The sequence below is a fragment of the Tenrec ecaudatus genome, chromosome 7 (assembly GCF_050624435.1).
Source record: "Tenrec ecaudatus isolate mTenEca1 chromosome 7, mTenEca1.hap1, whole genome shotgun sequence".
Taxonomy (NCBI): Eukaryota; Metazoa; Chordata; class Mammalia; order Afrosoricida; family Tenrecidae; genus Tenrec; species Tenrec ecaudatus.
In genome coordinates this window covers 43,548,813-43,569,781 of record NC_134536.1, presented here as the reverse complement: position 1 = coordinate 43,569,781, position 20,969 = coordinate 43,548,813, and the positions used below count along the sequence as shown (strand labels likewise).

Sequence of the window (20,969 nt, the reverse complement as noted above, 5' to 3'; positions counted from 1 at the left end):
AAGCTTTAGGTATTTTCTTAACCTCTGTTATTTGGGCTTAGGAATTGCCAAGGTCTCTGTGAATGAGGGACTTCCTCCAAATGGCCTTCCAGAGTGTGCTGCTCCAAGAGCTAGTGCTACTGAGGTAGTCTTCCTGATGCTCTGCTAATCCTGCACGGTGCAGGTTTACATTAGTGTCACTGGTGGCTTGTGGCCGACTAAATACTTATAGGCACCCGTGAACTTGTGCGATTTGAGAAAAGAGGCGAGAAGTGGACCTTTGACTAAAATCAAGCTGGGCGTATGCTCCCTCAGTAGTGTCTGACAGTCTGGTTCTCCCACCTCCCCTGGGTGGGCTATGAAGCCTGATCCTCCCTGCCAGGTGCTCCCACTGCCTCTTGGAACTGAGATACACAGAGGACCACCATCGCCATCTTACCCAAGGCAGGGCACATTTTAAAAATAGTTTCTACGCCAGCTCCCTAAAAGTCCCAAACAAAACAGACCAGAAGGATTCTCTGCATGGCGTGAGGAGACAGAAAGTGAGAGATTAGGAGAGAGCCGAGCAGGGACAAGTTAACTAAATCGGGAATTGCTTAGGGGAGGAGGAATCTTCCACAGAAACAGCAAAGACTCCACTGGGAAGAAAGCCCCAGCACAACTGCGTTTCTAAAGGGACAGTCCTAAAGGCATCTACTTAGGGGTCCGCTTCACGCCCCGCAGGTAACTCAAGGTCCAGGCGACCAATAGCTCCCACGGAGCTTCCTCCGGACCACCCGCTTGGCGCCAACTGCAGTTACTTTTATTGCAAGGAAGGAGAGTAAAGCCACCAGGAAAGGGCTCAGGAAAGCTGGGGAGGAGTTAGCAGCCATAAGCTTCCATCGTTCTGTCCAGCGGGCGAGCCCCGGGCTCAGCCACTGAGCGCCTGCGCTGGGAGTGGGACCAGGGTCGCAGGGCACAGGACAGAGGCGAGCCGGGCGCGCCGAGCCTGGGGAGGCAGAGACCAGCGTGCTTCGGGGAGGAGAGCTCCCGCCCTCAGGACCTCCGGCCTCCACCCTCCCGGCCGCAGCGAGTCCACCTCTTCCCGCAAGAGATGCTTTGCTGGGGGCTCGAGTCTGTACGCCGCGGGGCCGCCCCCACGTCCCCCAGCCCTGTGCCTGTTCCCCCGCGGCCTTTGCCGGGTCCGGAGATGCTCCGCCGCAGACCCGGGACCCCTTAGGCGCCTCTTCCCGTCTCTCTGCCAAATCGCAACGCCTGTACTTTTCCAGCTCCCTCTTTCCCTCTTGAAATTGAAAGTTATTGAGGTCGCTCAGGGTTGTGGCTCCAGCAGTTTCCTTCCCCGCCCCCGAGCTCCCCCGCCCCCCGCAGCCATCCCCCGCGCCTCTCCCCCTCCGCCGTCCCCTCCCTCCCTCCCTCCTCCCCCTATGGGGTGCTCCCGGGAGCCCTGCCCGACACTGGAGCGGCTCCTGCTCGCCAACAGCAGCGGCAGCGGCAGCAGCAGCAGCAGCTCAGGGTCTCTTCGCCACCCCTTGGCCATGGCCGCGGTGCCCACGGCGCCGGCTCCCCTGCGCTCCCGGGGCTCTCGCCGCAGCCGCCGCAGCCGCCGCAGCCTCTGAGCCCGAGGGGCCGCCGCCGCCACCCGCTCGCCCGCGGCTGCCGCCGTCGCACAACATGCTACCTGCGGCCGCCCCGGCGTGGCCGCTCGCTCTTCCCGCACCGCTCGCGCCCGGCGATGACAGCCGCCTCCCGGATAATTTGAACGCACAATAGTTGGTTTCCCTGCCCTCGCGTCCCGCCGCGCGGCCAGCGCAGCCCGCCGGCCCGATCGGAGCGGAGACGGTCCCCCTGCCCGGGTCCTCGCGGTAGCTCCACAGACGCCTAGCGCCCACACCTCATTGTAAAGCATTAACTCGCAGTCACCTCCGAGAGAAAAAGGCGACAAGAAAGGGAAACATTACTGGGTTACTATGCACTTGCGACTGATTTCTTGGTTTTTTATCATTTTGAACTTTATGGAATACATCGGCAGCCAAAACGCCTCCCGGGGACGGCGCCAGCGAAGAAGTAAGTGCCCAGGGGGGTGGCCTTTGGGGCCGTGGCTCCCTGCCGCCGCGTTCACCTGTCGGGTCGCTTTGCCTGTCCCTCCCGCGTGGGTTCCCAGCGACCCCCACCCGGACGTGACCCTTGGGGCTTCGGCGTCTTTCACGCACCCCTCTCCGCCCGGGCATCTTCCTGGGCGGCGGAGTCACCCACCAGGCGCAGATTGTGGCTCCCTCCCCGCCCCCGGGGAACTTGGAGCTCGAGGCCAAGTCCAGACCGTCTTGAAACTCGGTCCAGGGTTGGGGGCTTTCCTTCCCAGACCCGGGGTGGAGGGGCCTCAACAGCCCCCCCCCACACACACACACCGAGACCTCTGCGGGGCGCCCCGACGGCCGCGTGCACGCGCAGGGAGACCCTCGGCTTGTCCGGGACGCCGCGCGGGGCAGGCAAAGCGCTCACCGACCCGCAGAGACTGGAGGAGGCCGGCGAAGGAGCGCCTGCGCGGCCGCTTTCCCCCGCAGAGCGGCCGGAGTGGAGGGGCCGGGGGCCGGGGCGCCACCGGGGCGCGGGTCTGCGCGCCGGAGCAGCGGTGGGAGGCCGGTGCCCGCGTCCGCGCACGGCTGGCTCCGCGGGGCCGCTGGTTTTCCAAGACCCACGCCCGCAGTCCTCAGACCCTTCCCAGGGGACAAACCTTGAACGAGGGGCCGAATTCCCCCTCCGGTCTCAAGCTCGCCTCCGCGCTCTCGCGGCCCCAGAAGCCTGAAGACTGGCTTGGGAAGACCTCCAGCGAGGGCGCGCTAGCTGGCCGTCAACGGGCACGCCCGCGGCAGTCGCTGGCCCAAGCTGGCACGTGAAAGGTGGCATCGTTCGGAGCCTAGGAGGAGGAGGAGGAGGAGCAGGAGGAGACGGGGGCCTGGGGCCACCTTTCCCTGCTCCGGGGTCGCCCCGCACGCTGGCCGCCCTGCCGTCCGAGTCTGTGTGAGGGGAGCGCAGCCGCGCGCGGAGAGCAGAGCTGGGGTCCCTGGCTCGGGCGGTGGGGGTGCTTGTGGGTGGAGAGAAAGAACGTCCTTACAGGCGCTCAGGGACACAGAACCAGGCTTTGCCTGTGGACTCCCGGTCACCGGCGTGGAGCCCTCGTGCAGGTCTAAGCTAGCAAAGCCCCTGGGGACAGCGTCTCCGGCAGGGGCGAGATGCCCATTCTGCGCCCGCTGCTCGGCCGCCGGTCGTCTGTGCCCCGCGCCCCGGCGTGAGGGTCCCCTGAAAGCCCCCTTTGTGCCGCCCGCCTCAGGCAGACAAGGATTGATTCACCTGAAAATTGCCTGTAGAGACGTGGCTGGGCCCCTGCGCCACGGGCTCGGGCCGGCAGAGACTCTCCGCCGGAGGCCGGCGTAGCGGGGGGCGAGCGAGCCTGGCCTGGGCGCTCCGGGCCATCCGGTTTATGGTACTTGGCTCCTGAATGGTTTGTGTTCTCGTAACTTCCCACCCACTCTGCGCTCCGGCGAGGCGGCCGCGCACAGGAGCAGCAGCCCGGGCTCCAGCCTTGCCCTCCTCCCGCCCCCTGCTCGGGTCCCGGCCTTGACTCTCAGGTCGGTGGGCAGAGGGCAGCCAGGCAGAAGGACAGCTTCCTGCTTGCCCTCCGCTCTTCCAGTCCACGCGCACAACTCGCCCGTCACCCCTACCGAGGACCCCCGGGGCCCGGAGGGAGTGAGTGTCACACTTGCTGGGGCCGAACAGGGTCCCCGGAAGGCGTGCGGGCGCATCTGCGTTTGCTGCTTGGGGCGAGGGGGGGGAGGCTCGTTTGCCCCCAGGGAGTAAGGGGACAGAACGCTGGCTGCTCCCCGATGCCCACCTCCCCAGCGGGGCCCACGCCGCGGGAAGCTGCCCGCTGCCTCCGCCGCGGGGTTCCGTAGAACTAGCACAGAGTGGGTGACCCCTTGGCTTGGACTTTTGCACTGTTCCTAAAAGGCAAGCTGAGCTGCTCTTCGTCCCTAATCGTCCCAAAGTCACATTGAGGGAAATGAGAGAGAGAGAGAGAGAGAGAGAGAGAGAGAGAGAGAGAGAGAGAGAGAGAGAGAGAGAGAGAGAGAGAGAGAGAGAGAGAGAGAGAGAGAGAGAGAGAGAGAGAGAGAATTGGGGGACTTGGGATGCAATTCCAGTAATTTGATGGGAGTGGGCTGGAGGGAGGAGTTCCCGCAAAGAATGGGTCTCGCTTTTTCCGCCGCGGAGCCCTTCCGTGCGGCGGGGTTGGCTGCTCCAACCTTGGGAGAGGGGCGACCCCTTGCGTCATATGAGGAGAGAGACTAGACTTTTACTCGGCAGGTGCAGCCTGGTACTGCTTGAGATTTCCTTCCTGAAAATCCAGAGACTAGAGGTCAAACTGCAGGTATACAATCTCGTTATTTACTTCAGTGTAAACCTTGTTTGATTTGGAAATTTCTGAAAGAAACGAATGAAAAATGTTTCTCCAATAAAGACTTGCAAAACATTTTTTAAAAAAGTAGGTGGTAAAGAGATATTTAAGAGGATCTGCTTTTATACGTAGATATTATAAATTCAGGAGGGAGTGGAGATGAATATTTAGGGGTCTTTCTGTTGATTTGTAGACACACTGGCTCACTTTCTCAGACTTATAAGTTAAAGACTTGAGAGAGAGAAAATTCTAGTGTAAACATTATGCTTTCAGGAGTTCTTTCATGATCTCTGGATGTGAGGATTGAAATTTTTCTGGTAAAAACACACACATAAATTTTCATGATTTTTCATTCTGTAAAATGAAAGCAACCGTGGCTTAGCTTCAGAAATAAGCCACATCAGGGATGCCCTCCTTCCCAAAAACAGCAGCTTCTCCATTTATTCCAGCTTTGTTAAAAACTAGTGACCTTCTTCCTCTATATAAAAATAACAACACTTTCCATAGTATCCTCTCTCTCTCTCTATATATATATATATATATATATATAGATAGATAGATATAGATAGATAGATACACTCTATCTTTTTGTATTTATTTGGATGAAAAACAGCTCCCACGGGTGATAAAAATCTAACTTATTCAAGATAGAAATTAAACGTGATCCTATTCAAAATCACCAGCTGGCAATATTTACAGATGTAGGATTTAATTTTAAGGATAAGATGCTAAACTTAAGAACCCTAACCTTTTCAAACTCATTTCCAGCAAAGCTTTGTACAGTCAACCTGTGAAATCCAGGTTTTCTGCTAATAAAGTTATAGATCATACTCGACATAATAAAATAACCACAGCACCCTATTTTCTCACTGCTGTCAAGTCGACGTGGACTCTGAGTGACCCTATAGGTCAGGGTAGAATTGTCCCTGTGAGTTTCTGAGCATGTGCCAGTTTACCAGATTAGAAAGTCCTGTCTTTTTCCAGCGGAGCAGCTGGTGATTTTGAACTTCTGGTCTGGCCCAGCACATAGCAAATACGCCCTCGGGGCTCCTCGAGGAGCGGCTTGTGGAAATGCATTTTCACTGGAGGTAACTCACTTGAAACACAGGAGAAAATATTAGTATTCTCATTTTACTGAAAAAGAAACCCAAGAAGTAAAAGTTAAGTAACTCTCACAAAGCCATACACCCTATAAATAGATCTTGTCCCTTGTCATGAGCCTCACAGTTACTTAAGCTACATGCTGATCTTTATCACAGAGAAGATGTCAGGGTAATTAAATGGTACGTTTGCATGCCTTCAGACCATCGTTTATCCAATATGATTGGAGAATTAGCCGTTCCGAATGTGAAAATCTTGAATTGAGCTTTATCTGTACAATTATCACGCATTTGCCACTAATACCAGAGAATCAAATAACTAATAATGATAGTAAAGCAAACTATATAGAATGCATTATTTGATTACTCAGTGGACGTTGTAGGATCGTACTGTGCTATTAGGCTATCATTAGGAATATCAGATGCCCTAGTAGAATCCCTTTCATTGGATGCCATCTATTATTCGGGCATTGGTTTTGTGGTTTCAAATAAATCCAAGTTTTCAACTATCTCCGATCTGCATAATCATGATGAGGCGGCATCACAAGGCACAATCTATAAAGCCTTTCTGGCATGCATTAAGATACTCACAAAAGGAACACGCATGCAAAGGAAATAATTTTAATAGTAATAAAGTTCCAAAGGTGTCCTGGAATATAATGGCCATTGTTCATTATGTTCTCGCCTATGTTGAACCATTCTTTGAAGTTCTGACATGCTCTTGATGATTACATGGCTAAACATGGAAAGTAGCAAGGTAATTGAACTAGCATAATCTAATTCCCCCATACAGTTTGCAATATCTACTTTTGCACCATTAGAAATAGAGAAAAGGAAAAAATACTAGAGAAAGTATACAAGTCACATATTATTTGATACCTTTATTAACTAAAGCTTCAAATTCTAATCCAGAAGTACTGCAAATCTCTAAATGCAAGAAAAGTGTATTTAGTTTCTATAGATTTGAATTATCATGACCCTCTAAGGATCATTTCTTAAAATATCTCCTTACTCTATTACTTTAATTATCAGTTTCTTTTGTCAATAAAATAATTTATTGAAAATATTAAAAATGGTCTTTAAAGCTTTTCCTTTAGTCCAAAATTATTGTAAATTAAAACAAGAAATAAAAATGATTGTGAAACTCATCATTTCAGTGTTCCTTTAAGCATGAAATATGAACAAAATTTAAACTTATATAAATGGATAAGACTTGTTATTTCCCCATTAAACATTTCCCTGGCATTTAACTAGATCCCCAGAAAACTGTGAAGAGAAATTACAACATGCAGTAAAATTAGATATTCAAGTTATTATGGGAATATACTATCCTACTATAAAGTGAATTCATTTGCCATTTGATTATTTTAGATGATTTGAACAGGGGAAGAGATCTTCAGGTTGTGATAAAATATCTAAAGTATTTTCCAGGAAACTTAACTAAATGGCTCACCATTGTCCTTTTTTAAATGCAGCTTTGCAATGCTGATAGAATATTATGTAGGGTTCTCGGACCTTTATGTAGAATTAAGAACAAGAAAACCCTCTGTAATTACAAAAATGAATGATCAAAACATGTAACAACTCTAGGAAGAGTGATTTACTAAACTAGCATTCCGCCTCTACCACTTTCCAAATGTTTCATTGTGAATTTGCCCTGACCCCTCTCTTCCCACTTCCTCACTATTACACACACACACACACACACCCCAATATTGCTCCAAGTAGTGAATTCTTGACATGCCATCAGAGTGAGTATTGTGTTTCATGAAATATAAGAATCAACTTTGGCTACCATTAGAAAAACATCATTCAGTTTTGAGAGCATGGTACGGATCATGTAAGACACTGTGTTGAAATTACACGCTTCCCTTGGGTAGGGTTACTTCTAACTGCGCTGCACACTGGCATTTCTTTGAGAATGATGACCTAATAACGTTTTGCTTCACACATTATGTATGGGTTGGTTTTTTGCCTTGATTCTTATCTTGAAGAAAATAAAATTACTTTCTTGGTTGGGAATTTCTTTCTCAGGGTTATATCTGTTGAGCAGGTAAGCTTAAAATGCTATGCAATTGCACCTTAATAAAATATAAAACATATGAGTGAAAATGGTGCAATCCATTGATTCTATTTTTTTTAATTCAACCCCTCAGATTTTTTCACTCAATAATATCACTAGCATTCTAATTGAAGGAGCCATCCCACCATGCTGAAAAGAATGGAACATTCCATTCTTGAGGATGTCGGGGTGGTTGAGAAAGCTCAAAATCTGAGTTCTATTGAATACTAAGAAAACCCATTTTCTGGCCAAGGATTCTAACAATATGAAACTTTTAATCAAAATCTCAATTCTTTTCACATGTGAAAAAGTTTGAATAATTTCAAATTTTCATTGAAAAAATATGATCTCGGGTACCTTTAATCTGATAAGAACATTTCTGCCTTATTTATAATCTTGGCAGTGTCCCTAATTATCATCTGCTGTTATTGCAATTCTTCTAAACCCTGTGCGGGGAAAATTCCTTGGTTTTCAAGAAGGCTGTTCTGTAGTGATCCTGTCCCCAGCATACATGTCGTCCTTCTATCCTCACGGTCATTGCTGTGTTGGAGCCCATGTTGCAGTCGCCGTGTCAGTCTGTTTCATTGCGGGTCTTCCTGTTTTTCAGTGCCCTCAGACTCACCCAGCATGTGGTCCTTCTCCAGGGTATGGGCCCTCCTGAGAAAATGTCCAAATAAGGGAGGTGAAGGCTCCACATCCTCCCTTTTAAGGTGCATTCTGGCTGTACGTCTACCAAGATAGGCTTGTTTCTATTCCTTTGGCAGTCTGTGGTTAAATATTCTTCATCAGCCCCATAATTCAAAGCCACCAGCTTGTCTGTCTTCCGTACTAATGGTCCAGTATTTGCATGCAAATGAGAATATGGGGAAAGCCATGGCTTGGCTCAAGTGCCCCTCTGTCCTCAAAGTGAAGTCTTTGCTCTTTAACACTTTAAAGAGACTTTTCAGCAGATTTACCCAGGGCAGTACATCTTTTAATGTCTTGACTGCTTCCACAAGCTTTGTTTGTGGATCCAAGTGAAATAAAATCCTTGACAACATAAATTTTTATCATGAGGCTGTTTACTGGTGAAGTTGTGAGAATTTTTGTCTTTTTAAATTGAGTGTAATCCATACTGAAAGCTGTATTTTCTAATCTTTATCAGTAAGTGTGGCAAGTCATCTCTGCTTCTATAAAAATTATCATTTACATATCAGAGGGTTTTAGTTTTGCTCTGATCCTGGGGCCACTAAAGAATATGCTTGTCTGTATGGATATAGCTTGATAGACTTTTGCTTTCTTTATGTTTTGTGCAGGATCTGTTTTAATCTTCAGAATATTTTTTATTAGTGTATCATCTGACCTTTGATTATTTGATGAATCACAAGCATCTGTAAGTTCAGGGTAGAGACCGAGAGCTGGAAAGGCATCCAGAAAAAACCCTGAGTGTCCCTTGGGAACAATGCAGTAAGCTTTCCATCCAGTGTAACTAATAGGTGTATACTTCAGGAAAGACCTTTTGCCACACTAAGTTACAGTACAGTTGCTTGTCTGTGAAAGAGGATTATCTAAAACTTTAAGTGATCCCTATAGTCTCTTGAAAGTTTAATATTTTCAAAGGAGACCATAAATCATGATTGGGGGTTACACAGCCTTTTTGTAGTTAGCTGTTGTATGCAACAAGATCAGTACTTGAAGAATAAGAATGCAAATAACCACAATCTATCTAGGTCAGTGGTTCTCAACCTTCCTCCTGCCTTGGCCCTTTCATACAGTTCCTCATGTTGTGGTGACTCCAACCATAAAAGTATTTTCATTGCTACTTTATAACTGTAATGTTGCTACTCTTATGAATTGGGCAACCCCTGTGAAAGGGTCATTCGACCCCCAAATGGGTCACGACCCACAGGTTGAGAGCCATGACCTAGGTTTGTTTGGTTTTGTTCTTTTTAACAACATGATAAACAAGAATAATGTCACTGAATTATATATATGAAAATGTTGACATGTCAAAGGATTTGTTTTATGCAAAGACAACACACATGAAGGGACTTCAAAAGTTTGTCGAAAATTTGAATAAAAAATATGTGCGTACATGTGTAACAATAAAAGTATTATGTTGTTTTCCTTAGGCAATGTTGAATTGATCCCCACTCATAGTGACCCCATGTGACGGTGCAGAGCTGCCCCAGAGTATTTCTTAGGTTGTAATCTTTCCAGAAGCAGATCTACAGGTCTTCTTCCTAAAGCAGCCATGGGATAAATGTAAACTGACCACCTTTCCCTTAGCAGCCACACACAATGCCATTATGACACCTGGCCTCCTTTATTAAAATAGAATAAGAGAAGGGAAAATGCAGATGAATATAAGCATCCACTTATTATATGTAAGCGCATTTAAAAGATTAATTAATGTGGATTAAACACGATTTGCCCCTGCCTTCACAGTTTTCAGTGCCTGGAAACCAGAAACACAGCCACAATCCACTTATGAAGTTGACAGCTGCTTATCCCTTGGTTCGGGGTGACAGCCAGCTAGTTTAGAGTGCCAGCTGGAAAGATGCTTCCAAGTTTCTTTCCCATGGCTCACTGTCATAAGGAGCCTGTGAGAACAAAGAGAGGTAACTACAATTAACAAGGGTTCTAAGGGAATAAGATCCTGTGCTTATGACAGTGCCTGATACAGCAAGAGGATACATGTTATCACTATTTTCAGATGTTACAGAGTGGATTTGGGTTCAGAATGGCCCTGTGTAAAACACTCCCCATCCTTGAGGGCGCCTCACAATTGTGGACAGGTCTGAGGCCATTCTTTGACACTGACTGTCGATCTCCTTGAAGGTCTTCCTCATTTTGCATGACCCTCTATTTTACCAACCATGGTTTCTTTCTCAGGGACTTGTCCCTCCTGATGACATCTCCAAAGTATGCAAGATGAAGTGACCACATCCTCACATTTGAAGACCATTCTACCTGTATCTGTACTCCTTCCGGAAAGTCCGTTGAGAATTCAATATTCTTCACCCACCCCTGAATTGAAAGGCAACCAATCTGTTCCTGCCTTCTTTGTTCATTGTCCATCTCCCACACGTAGATGGGGAAATGGCAATACCCTGCTTGGGCCAAGCGTGCCTTAGTATTTGCGATGTAATGTTGGAAGAGGTCTTGTGCAATATATGTATCAAACGCAATACTTCCTCTCTGATTTCTTAACTGCTGCTTCCTTTGACAGTAGATTCAGGTAAAATAAAGTCTTTGTCAACTTCTATCTCTATTCTTTTTCCATGGTGTTGCTAATTGATTCAGTGTGAGAATTTTGTTTTCTTTCTGTTGAGATTTATTTAGTAATTCATAGTAAAGGCCGTAGTCTTTAACCTTTTGGGTGTCAAGTCTTTGACAAGCAAGGTTGTGGTAGCTGCATCTACTACATTAATCATTCTTCCTATAACCCCAGGCTGCGTTCTTTTTCACAGATTCCAGTTTCTCCGAGTGTTGTATCCGCATACCGATTGAAGTAGTGCACTGGAGTGACCCTGACACACACTCTTTCGGGTTGAAACCAGGCAGGGTTCCTGGTTTTGTTTGAATGACTGCCTCTCAGTCTGCATATGAGTTTTCTAGGAACAGAGTTAAGTGTTCTGATACTCCCATTCTTTGCAGTAGTATTAATAATTTGTTATGTTGCACACAGGAAAATGTAGACAGTCAAGGAAACACAAGTAAACATCTTTCTGGTGTTCTCTGCTTTCAAGGAACACCCATCAAGCTCCACCTTGGATTTCTGGAAGTGTCCTGCCATTGTAATGCTACAACCCTTCTGGAATTGTTTTCAGCCCAATTTTACTTATGTGTGACTAATGAAATTACTGGATCATGTCCACATTCCATTTAATTACCTTTCTTTGGAATGAGCACATGCATGGATCTCTTCCAGTCACTTGGTCAGGCATAGATGAGTGAGTGCTTTGTAGCTTGTATCCCTTTGCTGAAACATCTCAATTCGTATTCCATCAGTATCTGGAGCTGTACTTTTCACTAATTCCTTCATATTCTACCTCCTGAGCTGTTTGAACATAAGCGAGTTCTTTTTGGTACAGTGACACTTTGTATTCCATATAGTCTATTTTGATCCTTCCAGGTTAGTTCAATATCTTGCCCAGAGAGTCCTCCTCTGATATTACAATGAAAGTCTTGACTTTTTTGGTTTGGTTTTGGTTTGTCTTGCTTCTACTTCTTTCGGGTTGAGAAATATTGACTAGGCATGTTCTTTCTGATAATCCTCTACTTTGTCTTCTGGAGCCACCTTTTGAAATTTTGTGCTCAGCTCTTTTACTTCAGCATTTTCCCCAGTGGCTTTCGTTACTGAGTGTTCAAAAGCAAGTTTCCTAGCCCCATCTAATATATGTGTTGATACTTTCTTTCCCTCCCATCTTTCTATCGCCTCTGTGTGTGTGATGCCCTGCATGTCACCTTACACTTGTTCGGTCTTGGGTCACGACTATTCAGTGCAGCAAATCTACCCTTGAGATGGCCTCTAGATTCAGATGGAATATGGTCAAAGTCATATGCTGGCTCTCAAGGACTTGTCTGAATTTTCTGCCCCTTCAACTTGAACTTGTATATGAGCAGTTTATGGTCTGTTCTACCGTGGGCCCCTGCCCTTTTTCTAACTGCTGGTATTGAGTTTCTCCATTGTCTCTTTGCACAGATGTAGTCCATTTGAAGCCTTCATATTTCATCTGGCAATGTCTATGTGTGCAGTTGCCATTCATGCTGTTGAAGACAAGTGTTCCCAATAAATAGATCATTTGTCTTGTAAAATTGTATGCGCTCTCCAACTTTGTTCCTGTCACTAAAGTCATCTTTTCTAACTGATGATCCTTCTTTGTTTCCATCTTTTGCCTTTCAGTCAGCAGTAAATGTCAATATGTCTTGATTGCATGTCTGATCAATTTCAAACTACTGACATTGGCAAAGATCTAAACATCCTTCATCTTTGGCCATTGGTGGTGGTATATAAATATCTGAATCATAGTAATAGGAATATAGAATAGAATAAGATTGTGACTTAGTCCTCCTTGTAGGCATATACATATTATCCTATCACTGACAGAGCTGTGCTTCAGGACACACCCAGAGATGTTCGTTCTGATGATGACTGCAATACTGCTCCTGTCCACTTTGTCATTTGTGCTCTGGGAGACCATCTGTATGTGTGATTCACAATCACCAGTATCGGCCCACTTCAGCTCATTAATACTAGGAATTTTCAGTTTTATATGCTTGCTGTTCATGATGGTTTCACTGACTACGTTGTTTAGATGTTCACTGCCAGGCTCTTCTTCCCAGTGTGTCTCAGTGTTCTCATATTGAAACTCCATTGAAAAGTGTCCACCGTGGGTGACCCTGTTGAAAACTCATACTATACCTCACAGCATCACACCAAGACCCAAGCCACCTCAGGACAATAAGGAGACAGATGAGTGGTGGAGGAGGGTGCATACAGAAGATCACTTATGTCCATTTAATCAATAGATCATGACAGCAATCTAGACATGAAGGAAAAGGAGAGAGAGTTAATATTGTACTCTAGACTTTTGATTATGAGGCTTGAGGTACTGGTGGATGCAAGAATGATGGAGGCCAGCAAAATGTCAGGCAAGTAGGTGAAGCAGATTTGGGTTAAGAAACTTCAGCAGGGACCAACAGGACAGTTAGGAACTCAGAACAAAAGTTTCAGAGAATACCAGGGGCTGAGGAGAAGTACTTTAGAGTAACCAACACAAAAGTGATAGGTGAACACATAAGATCAAATCTAATAGTGCCTCTGTGTTTTACAGAAATGATAACCTTTGCTGACACTGAGAAGTACTCCAGGTGGTGCATGAGGTACACGTTGTCTGTTTAAACAGTTAGGTGCAACAATTTCAACTGTGGTTCCTTAGACAGAGAACTATAAAAATGAGGAACCACGGATGAAAATGCTATACTAGAAGTTTAAATAGACAAAACACCTAAATGTACCATCGTGGGTTATGCATTGGGCTGTTTATTACATGGTGCATGGTGTGTAACCACCAGCTGCTCCATGGGAAAAGATGTCTTTCTACTTCCGTAATAACTTACCGCCTGAGAAACCCATAGGCACAACAGTACTCTGTCTTAGAGAGTCACTCTGGGTCAGGCTCGACTGATAAAAGTGAGAGTGAGGCCGTATTACAAAAAGAAATGTTTGCTAGTGTCCTGAGCTGCAGTCAAAGTTACGGAATCATTCATTGAAGTCCTTGCTTGGACGTCTCATCACCTCTAGGACTATGTCATGTTGCCACAGATCAGTCACCCTACTGAGTAATTTTTCAGTCCCAGAATGAGCCAAGTTCTCTTTCTCCTACGACTCGGTATGAGTTTTCTTCATGAGAAGCAGGTTTTATTTTCCAGTGTGTCTGTTTTCCTCCCTTCCCTCTGCAGAGAGCTGGGCATGCATGGGATTAGTTTGAGCAACCTTAAAACATCTTTCTAAAGCGGATACACAATAATGCAATGTACTACAGCCATTCCCAAAAATTGTTCTCAGAAAACTAGCTGGTAAGCATATTTATAATTATACCCCAATACAAAGCACATTCCCGAGAGTGAGTGGTAAATCAGCCCCCCTTTCATAACCACATAATACAAACCACCACCACACAATGTAAAATAACAGAATTTGTGAGCTGCTTATTTTAGAGCACTGTTTTCTTAACATATGCTTGCGATGTTGGTAAGAAACAGAGCAGCTTGTTTCTCATTATTTTATACTCCTCTCGCACAAAGGGACCTCACAGGTATGAACCCGGTCATTTGGGCAAAAGCTGTCTTATAAGCGTGGATGGCATCAGGCACGTTTTGTTCATAAGAAAGTAAAACGGTAAAAGTATGTGTGCCTGCCTCATGTCAAGCCATAGCCCCGTACTCCTCAGAGCTACTGTTTCATCTATGCATGTGTTACCTTGCTGTACACATATTTGCAGTTGAATTGAGTGCAGTACCGGCGATGACTATTTAAATAGCTGCCATGTTTTGGTCATCAAAAGTGCCAGACTCTGAACTTGAGGTGTTTGCCAATGCAATCACATTTAATCCCACAACCACCCTGGAAGGAAAGTGCCAATAGCTTCACCTTGACTGCCCGGGGATGGGATTCCAGTCAAAGGCTAACTCCAAGCCTATGTCCCTCTTTAATTCCTTCACAGCACCTCAACTCGTGGGATTGGTACTTGAGTTCTTTTCTTAGCCTTCCTTTTTCTCTTCCTTCCCTTCTCTTATCTGGTCATCCTCCTTTCCTTCGTATTTAACAAACCCCACGTCTTCTACAAAGGTTGCCACAGAAGCTTAATTTTTGCTTCTTAGTCGGCTCTTTCACAGCTTGCTCTTCTCAACTCTGCATCCTGTCATGGTTTTTAAACATAAAATGTTTCTGCATTCTTGTTGGGGGTTTTTTTTCATTAGAAGCTATAAAATCACACAGTTTATACAAAATAATGTATTATTGTGCATATCCAAAAGAAGATTCACCTAGACATGAGGATATGGGCAAAGTGTTTAATTTTGTCATTAAACATCAAAATGCTCTATGTAATTTACAGCCACAATAAATATTTCCTTGACTAGTTTTTGTTATCCAGAAAGGTAATCTTCAACTTGCTTCATCAAATCTGCTGTATTTTTAGCTTACATTATTTTTGCCATTCACATTCACAGGAGCCTCCACTTGGGACTGAGGTTACGGCACAGTCGCCCCCACCTCGAGTTCCTATACCAGTCACCTGGAGATCTTCGTCAAACTTACCAATGGCCAGACCGCATCCGAGCCCAAATGAAACATAATCTCTTGGGGTTGGGAACTTGGACATCTGTTTGTTTGTTGTTGTTTTTAAGAAGTACTGGTGATTCTGACGTAAAATCAAAATAGAAAAGTATTATCACATTCTCAACTCAAGAATAAGAATATACCAGCTGAACAACTGTTTAGAACGATGCTGGATTCGTGAAGGTTGGACATAAAGAGTTGCGTGGAGTGTGATATTTGAGCAAATAGCAGTTTAAAATTCAATGCAAGTTGATAGCACAGTATGTTTATCACAGACTCTTGTTAACCACGCAGCTCTGAGAAGAACAGATTAGACTGGCTGAGGAAGAACTGTCAGGCAGAGAGCTAAGAAAGGAGCAAATTTCACACAGCAGGACATGATCATGAGTCGAATAGGTCCTGGCTTCCTTGATGGAAAGTGAAAATTCTACCACTGAGCTCCCACTCTCTCTGATACTTAAAGACAAACACCCTCCTTTTCATCTCTTACCAGATGATTGCTAATTCTCTGAGGGCAGCAGGAGCAGTTCTACCTGGTCCTACATGGTCACTCTGAGTTGGAATCGCCTGGATGGCAGTACATTTTTTAGTTTTGCTTTTCTAGGAAAAACCTGACGGTGAGATGTGAGGAAACTGACTGAGAGGAAATGTATCCTTGACGTTTATAATTTCTACCCTGCCTGACCACCTCTAGACTCGCTGCTGGTAATCAGTAAAGCTACTGTAAAGGGCAGAGTTTCAACTCCATCCTAATTGGTTATGTTTTGTGGTTGGTTGGTTGTTTATTCATGAACTTACTGTTTTCACTGCTCTCTTAACGTGCGCCGCGTTAAGTGGCGATCTTCATTCCATCTTGTTTATTATTCTTTCCTAGCCCATGAAGGACTTTAAAGCCTTGCTCTAAACCAGGGAAAGCTCCGCGTCAGGTGGAAGTCTGGGCTTCCTGTCAAACGTAATTCTGCTGGGGAAGGGGGCTCCTTGGAAGAATTTGGGTCCCAATGAATCACTCGGCCAAATCCCAGAAACCACAATCGCCCAAAGTAATTAGAGTGAGGAAAGCCAGGCTCCTTGGGAACAGGGATATCACCGTGCGCTTGAGCCACCGCCCTGCTCAGACCTCTGCTGGTGCCTGACAATTGGAAGCAATTATGATTTGCAGAGAGCAGGAAATAAACCAGAAAACAATACTTTTCCACCAATTTTTCCACCTAGACATTGGAATAGGGTATCAGCGCATACACAATTCATCACTACACTAACCTCTTCGCAGTTGCCTTGTCTGCCTTCAGGAGTGCAAACGCAGACACACGGGACTCTGCAGCCATTGTTCCAAGTTCTCCTCCCCTCTTCTGAGTTGATATAAAGAACTGAGAAGTTGAATCTGAGTCTTTATCAAAGAGATACCTGACTAGGATAGAGCAGGAAGGGCTGGGGTCCTTTGAAACATCCTTAGGCAAATTTAGACATGATATTCTTGAAGTCACACTTGTAAATAAGTAAGTGGCAGCACACTCCACTAGCAGCGGAACTCTAAGACCTCTTCTTGTTGTTAGAGATCATTGCATTGGCTCCCATCCGGTGACCCTGTGTACAACAGAACGAAACACTGCTTGCTCTTGTCCACCCAAACAATTATCCCGATGGTTGAGCCTGTTGCTTCAGCCACCATCATCCCATCTCCTTAGGGACCTTCCACTGTCTGGATGCCCCTCTACAGTACTAAGGGGGTGTCCTTCCCTCGGGACTTTTCTTTCTTGATAGCATGCCAAGGTACTTGATACGAAGTCTTGCCAAACTTGATTCTAAGAAACATTCTGATTGTACTTCTTCTAAGAGAGATTTGTTTATTCTTCCGGCAGTCCAAAGTAGGCATTGAAAGCTGCTGCTGTCCATGAGGTTTCCAGTGGCTGGTCCCTGAGAAGTAGACAGCCTATTTCTTGGTCTTTGTTTATTCTTTGGTCTGAAGTCTTTGCTGAAACCTGCTCACTGGGTGACCTTGCTGGTATCTGGAATATCAGTAACATACCTTCCAGCATTGTAGCGGCATGTAAGCCATCACAACAGTGCAGAAGCCAACGCTGTCTAAAACCTCCGGAGCGAAGACAAGGGCCTATTTGCCAAGAGCATAAGAAAGATGATGCTATTAATAGCTAAGCAGAAACTACAGTGCTAGCCACTAAGTGTTGCTCTAATTTTGAATGCTTGGTATACAGGAAATTATAAGATCAACATTTTCTTAAAGGGAAATGTTCCTAGGGCACTATTGTATCTGGGCTTAGTAACAAAAGTGCAAGTTTTCCTTGGAAACAATTGGCAGAATCCTTTGCTATACGGAAGTAAAGTGTCCCAGGGAAGCTTTTTTTCCGAAAAGCCAAAATAGTGTGGAATGAAGAGGAAATTACCTTTCATTTACGTGGGACAAAAGTTTTGAGCCTCCCCCGGACCCAAAAAACAACCTACCAAATCAGACCAAAGGGCAGGTAAAACATATAGCTTTCACAGACACTTCAAGTTCAAAGGCGTGGCTGCTTAATGCGAGAGGCAGTTCCCTGGGAGAGAGCGCAGTACAGCCACTATTCCCGTTTGTGGAGCACTTTGCTTCATTCAATGCCTGCTGCAAAGCTCATGCTGAATGCTAGTTTTGCTTTCCTCTTTTTTCATAGAAACAAAAATCCTCTTGGGGTTTCTTTTGTTTGCTGGAAACAGACTGAACAGAGGTCTTTCATCAAAGCAAAGGGGTGAAGGCATGTAAAGTGAACTTTCGGAGAGCAGGGGAGAGGGTTGTAGGAAGTGCTCATGTCACACCTGATGGATCAATAATTTAGCAAAGGTACCGCCGAGCTCGTTCTGGTCACTGTCCTTAAAGTGGCGAGTTCCCGTTTTTCGTGTGATTCAGAAGGACTTCAAAACATGGCAATACTCCTCATCTTCGAGATCCTTTACGTAGATATAAAGTTGAATGGATGGATAGTTTATTTTCAATCCACAAAGAAGCAGGCAGAATTTTTTCTGCAGCCCTCTCTGATAACCAGTAATTTTCAGGTAATGTATGGCAAGTTGACCTTAACCTAGGCACTGTACACACCCAAGAGTAAGGCTGTTGATCATGACCAATTTAATGGAACAACATATTTTGTTTTATTGAGTCTTAATTGTGCATATCTCAATAGTTAATATTTAATTTCTTTTTTATTGACTTCATTTGCCTTTTCAGTGGAGTTGATTACAAGTCACAGTGAACCCTTTTTTTTTTAACGAAGTACAACTGTGCTCACCACTACCCTGTTGGTTAGTGCTTGAGGGCAAACCATTTGTAGCACTGAGCGTCCTGTTTCTCTTTGGCCTTGGATTTGACAATGAGGTTACTTTTAGAATAGAGGAACCCTAATTTGTGGAAACTTAGCAAGAAAACTGTGGCCTGTGTTATACCAATATCTTTTGCTGGTGTGTCATTTCCACATTGATGTACAAAAGACAAAGACAAACGCGCTTGGTCACACACTAACTGAGCACATATGGAGCAGCCAAATGTAAGCTTCTTATAGAATCCAATCTCGTCTTTTCTTCAAGTCAGGACTGAAGTGTAGATCTAGGCTAAGGAGCCCCGGTGCTGTAGTGGTTATACACTGGGCAGCGATCCACATGGTCAACTTGGGAGAAAGACTGGGCATTCCACTCCCATAAACAGTTCCAGTCTCAAAAAAACAGGGGTGGGGGGGTCGCTGGGAGTCAGCCGGGACTCCATGGCAGTGAGTTTGCTTTGGCTTGGTGTCTTGGATAACAAGAAATAAGGACCAAAAATACTATGCTTTGGCTCCTTGGCCTGAATGAATTCACCCATTCATTTCATGCTCTTTCAAGATGGTAATTCTTGTTCCCTCCACAAAGACTGAATATAATTTAAAAGGGAAGATCTCTTTTATATAAGCTCATTTCTAGACATCTAGCCAATGTTCCAGTTCTGTTCAGAGCTTGATATGGAACCAAACGTTTAATATAGATTCCTGGAGCCATCCTTTGGAAGCGACTTAGACTTGCAGGATTGTGTAGATGCATTCTTAGCGCTGGTATAAGCAATAGCATTTGCCATTAAAACCTGTATTAGGCCTGAAGTTCCAACACCTGATTCATGTATGTTTTCAGTCCTCTGGGCACTTATGTGTCCGTGCCTTAAAGATTAATTTCCAGTAGCATATGGGAGATTTTCAGCCAGAGGAACTCTAGACCATTTTAAGTCAAAGCGACCATCTACATCAATGGTTCCCAACCTTTCTAATGCTGTGACCTTTTAATACAGTTCCTCATGTTGTGGTGACCCCCAACCATAAAATTATTTTCATTGCTACTTCGTAACTGCAATTTTGTTAGTATAAGTATCTGATATACAGGATGTATTTTCATTGTTACAAACTGAACACAATTAAGCATAATTATAGCATAGTGATTAATCAGAAAACAATATGTACTTATATATCGTGAAATATTTATGTTTTCCAGTGGTCTTAGGTGACCCCTGTGAAAGGGTCATTTGACCCCCAAAGGGGTCACGACCCACAGGTTGAGAGCTGCTAATATACAGCATCCATCTATACTGGCCAGGAATTTACTATAAACTGGCATCGTAGTGCTTAAAACCCCATAGGACTGCAAACCCCAAGGTCAGCAGCTTGAAACCACCAGCTGCTCTGTGGAAGAAAGATGAGGCTTGCTGTCTCCAAAACCTACAGGGGCAGTTCTACTCTGTCCTATAGGGCTGCCATTAGTCATTGGCAGTGATTTTAATTTTTATTACTTTGGAGGGAGCAGTGTTTGCCTCTCATCTGGTGTCTTGTTCATGCTATACATGGAAAATCTACAATCCCAGAAACCTTTAGGTCATGGTTTTAGCATACTTATCTCATCTTCTCCTATGGCAGTGCCCTGGTGGTCTAGGGGTTACATGCACTCTGCAAGGCCAGCCCCTGGAAACCACGAGCCATTCTGCGGGAGAAGGAGAGGGCTTTCTACTCCCACAAACAGGTACAGTCTTGGAAACTCATGAGACTGGTTTGACCATGTCCTGCAGTCATCCACTCGGTGGCAGTGAGTTTTTTCCCCTTCTGGTTTCTCCCATGGAGTGGCTGGTGGGTTTGAACTTCTGATCTTGTGATGACCAGCGTAATGATTGATTAGCAGCCCATTATGTGAACCAGTCACTCACTCTGTGGGAGAAAGGTGAAGCTGTCTTCCCGGATGAAGATTTGGTCTGGGGAATTCAAAGGGGCAAGTCCATCCTAGGGTCGATATTAGTTGAATCAACAAGATGGCAGCGTGTTTGTATTTAATTTATAGGCTCCTGAATACAGAAGTACTCTAATCCGAAAAGACTACATTTCAATTGGAAACCACCAAAGCTTTCCAGTACACAATGTTTTCTCCAAGGACTCGTCCACTCCCTACATGTCGCGATGAGTCGAACAGTCCTAATTTTAGAACCTTCCGAGGAAAAAGCAAACACGCAGACTGCTGAGTTATTTTCTAAAACACTACCACGTTTATCTTGGCATTTGT

At 45.3% G+C, this 20,969-nt stretch overlaps 1 protein-coding gene across 1 annotated transcript in view; it reads left to right on the top strand.

Annotated features, from left to right (window-relative positions):
* The first annotated feature begins 1,431 nt into the window (after positions 1 to 1,431).
* The window catches only part of RSPO3 (R-spondin 3), a 104,641-nt gene continuing 85,103 nt past the window's right edge, over positions 1,432 to 20,969 (top strand). Inside the window, exon 1 of the mRNA XM_075554591.1 lies at positions 1,432 to 2,043. Coding sequence (XP_075410706.1) covers positions 1,947 to 2,043 — 97 coding nt within the window. The 5' untranslated portion in view covers positions 1,432 to 1,946. The remainder of the gene's footprint in view (positions 2,044 to 20,969) is intronic.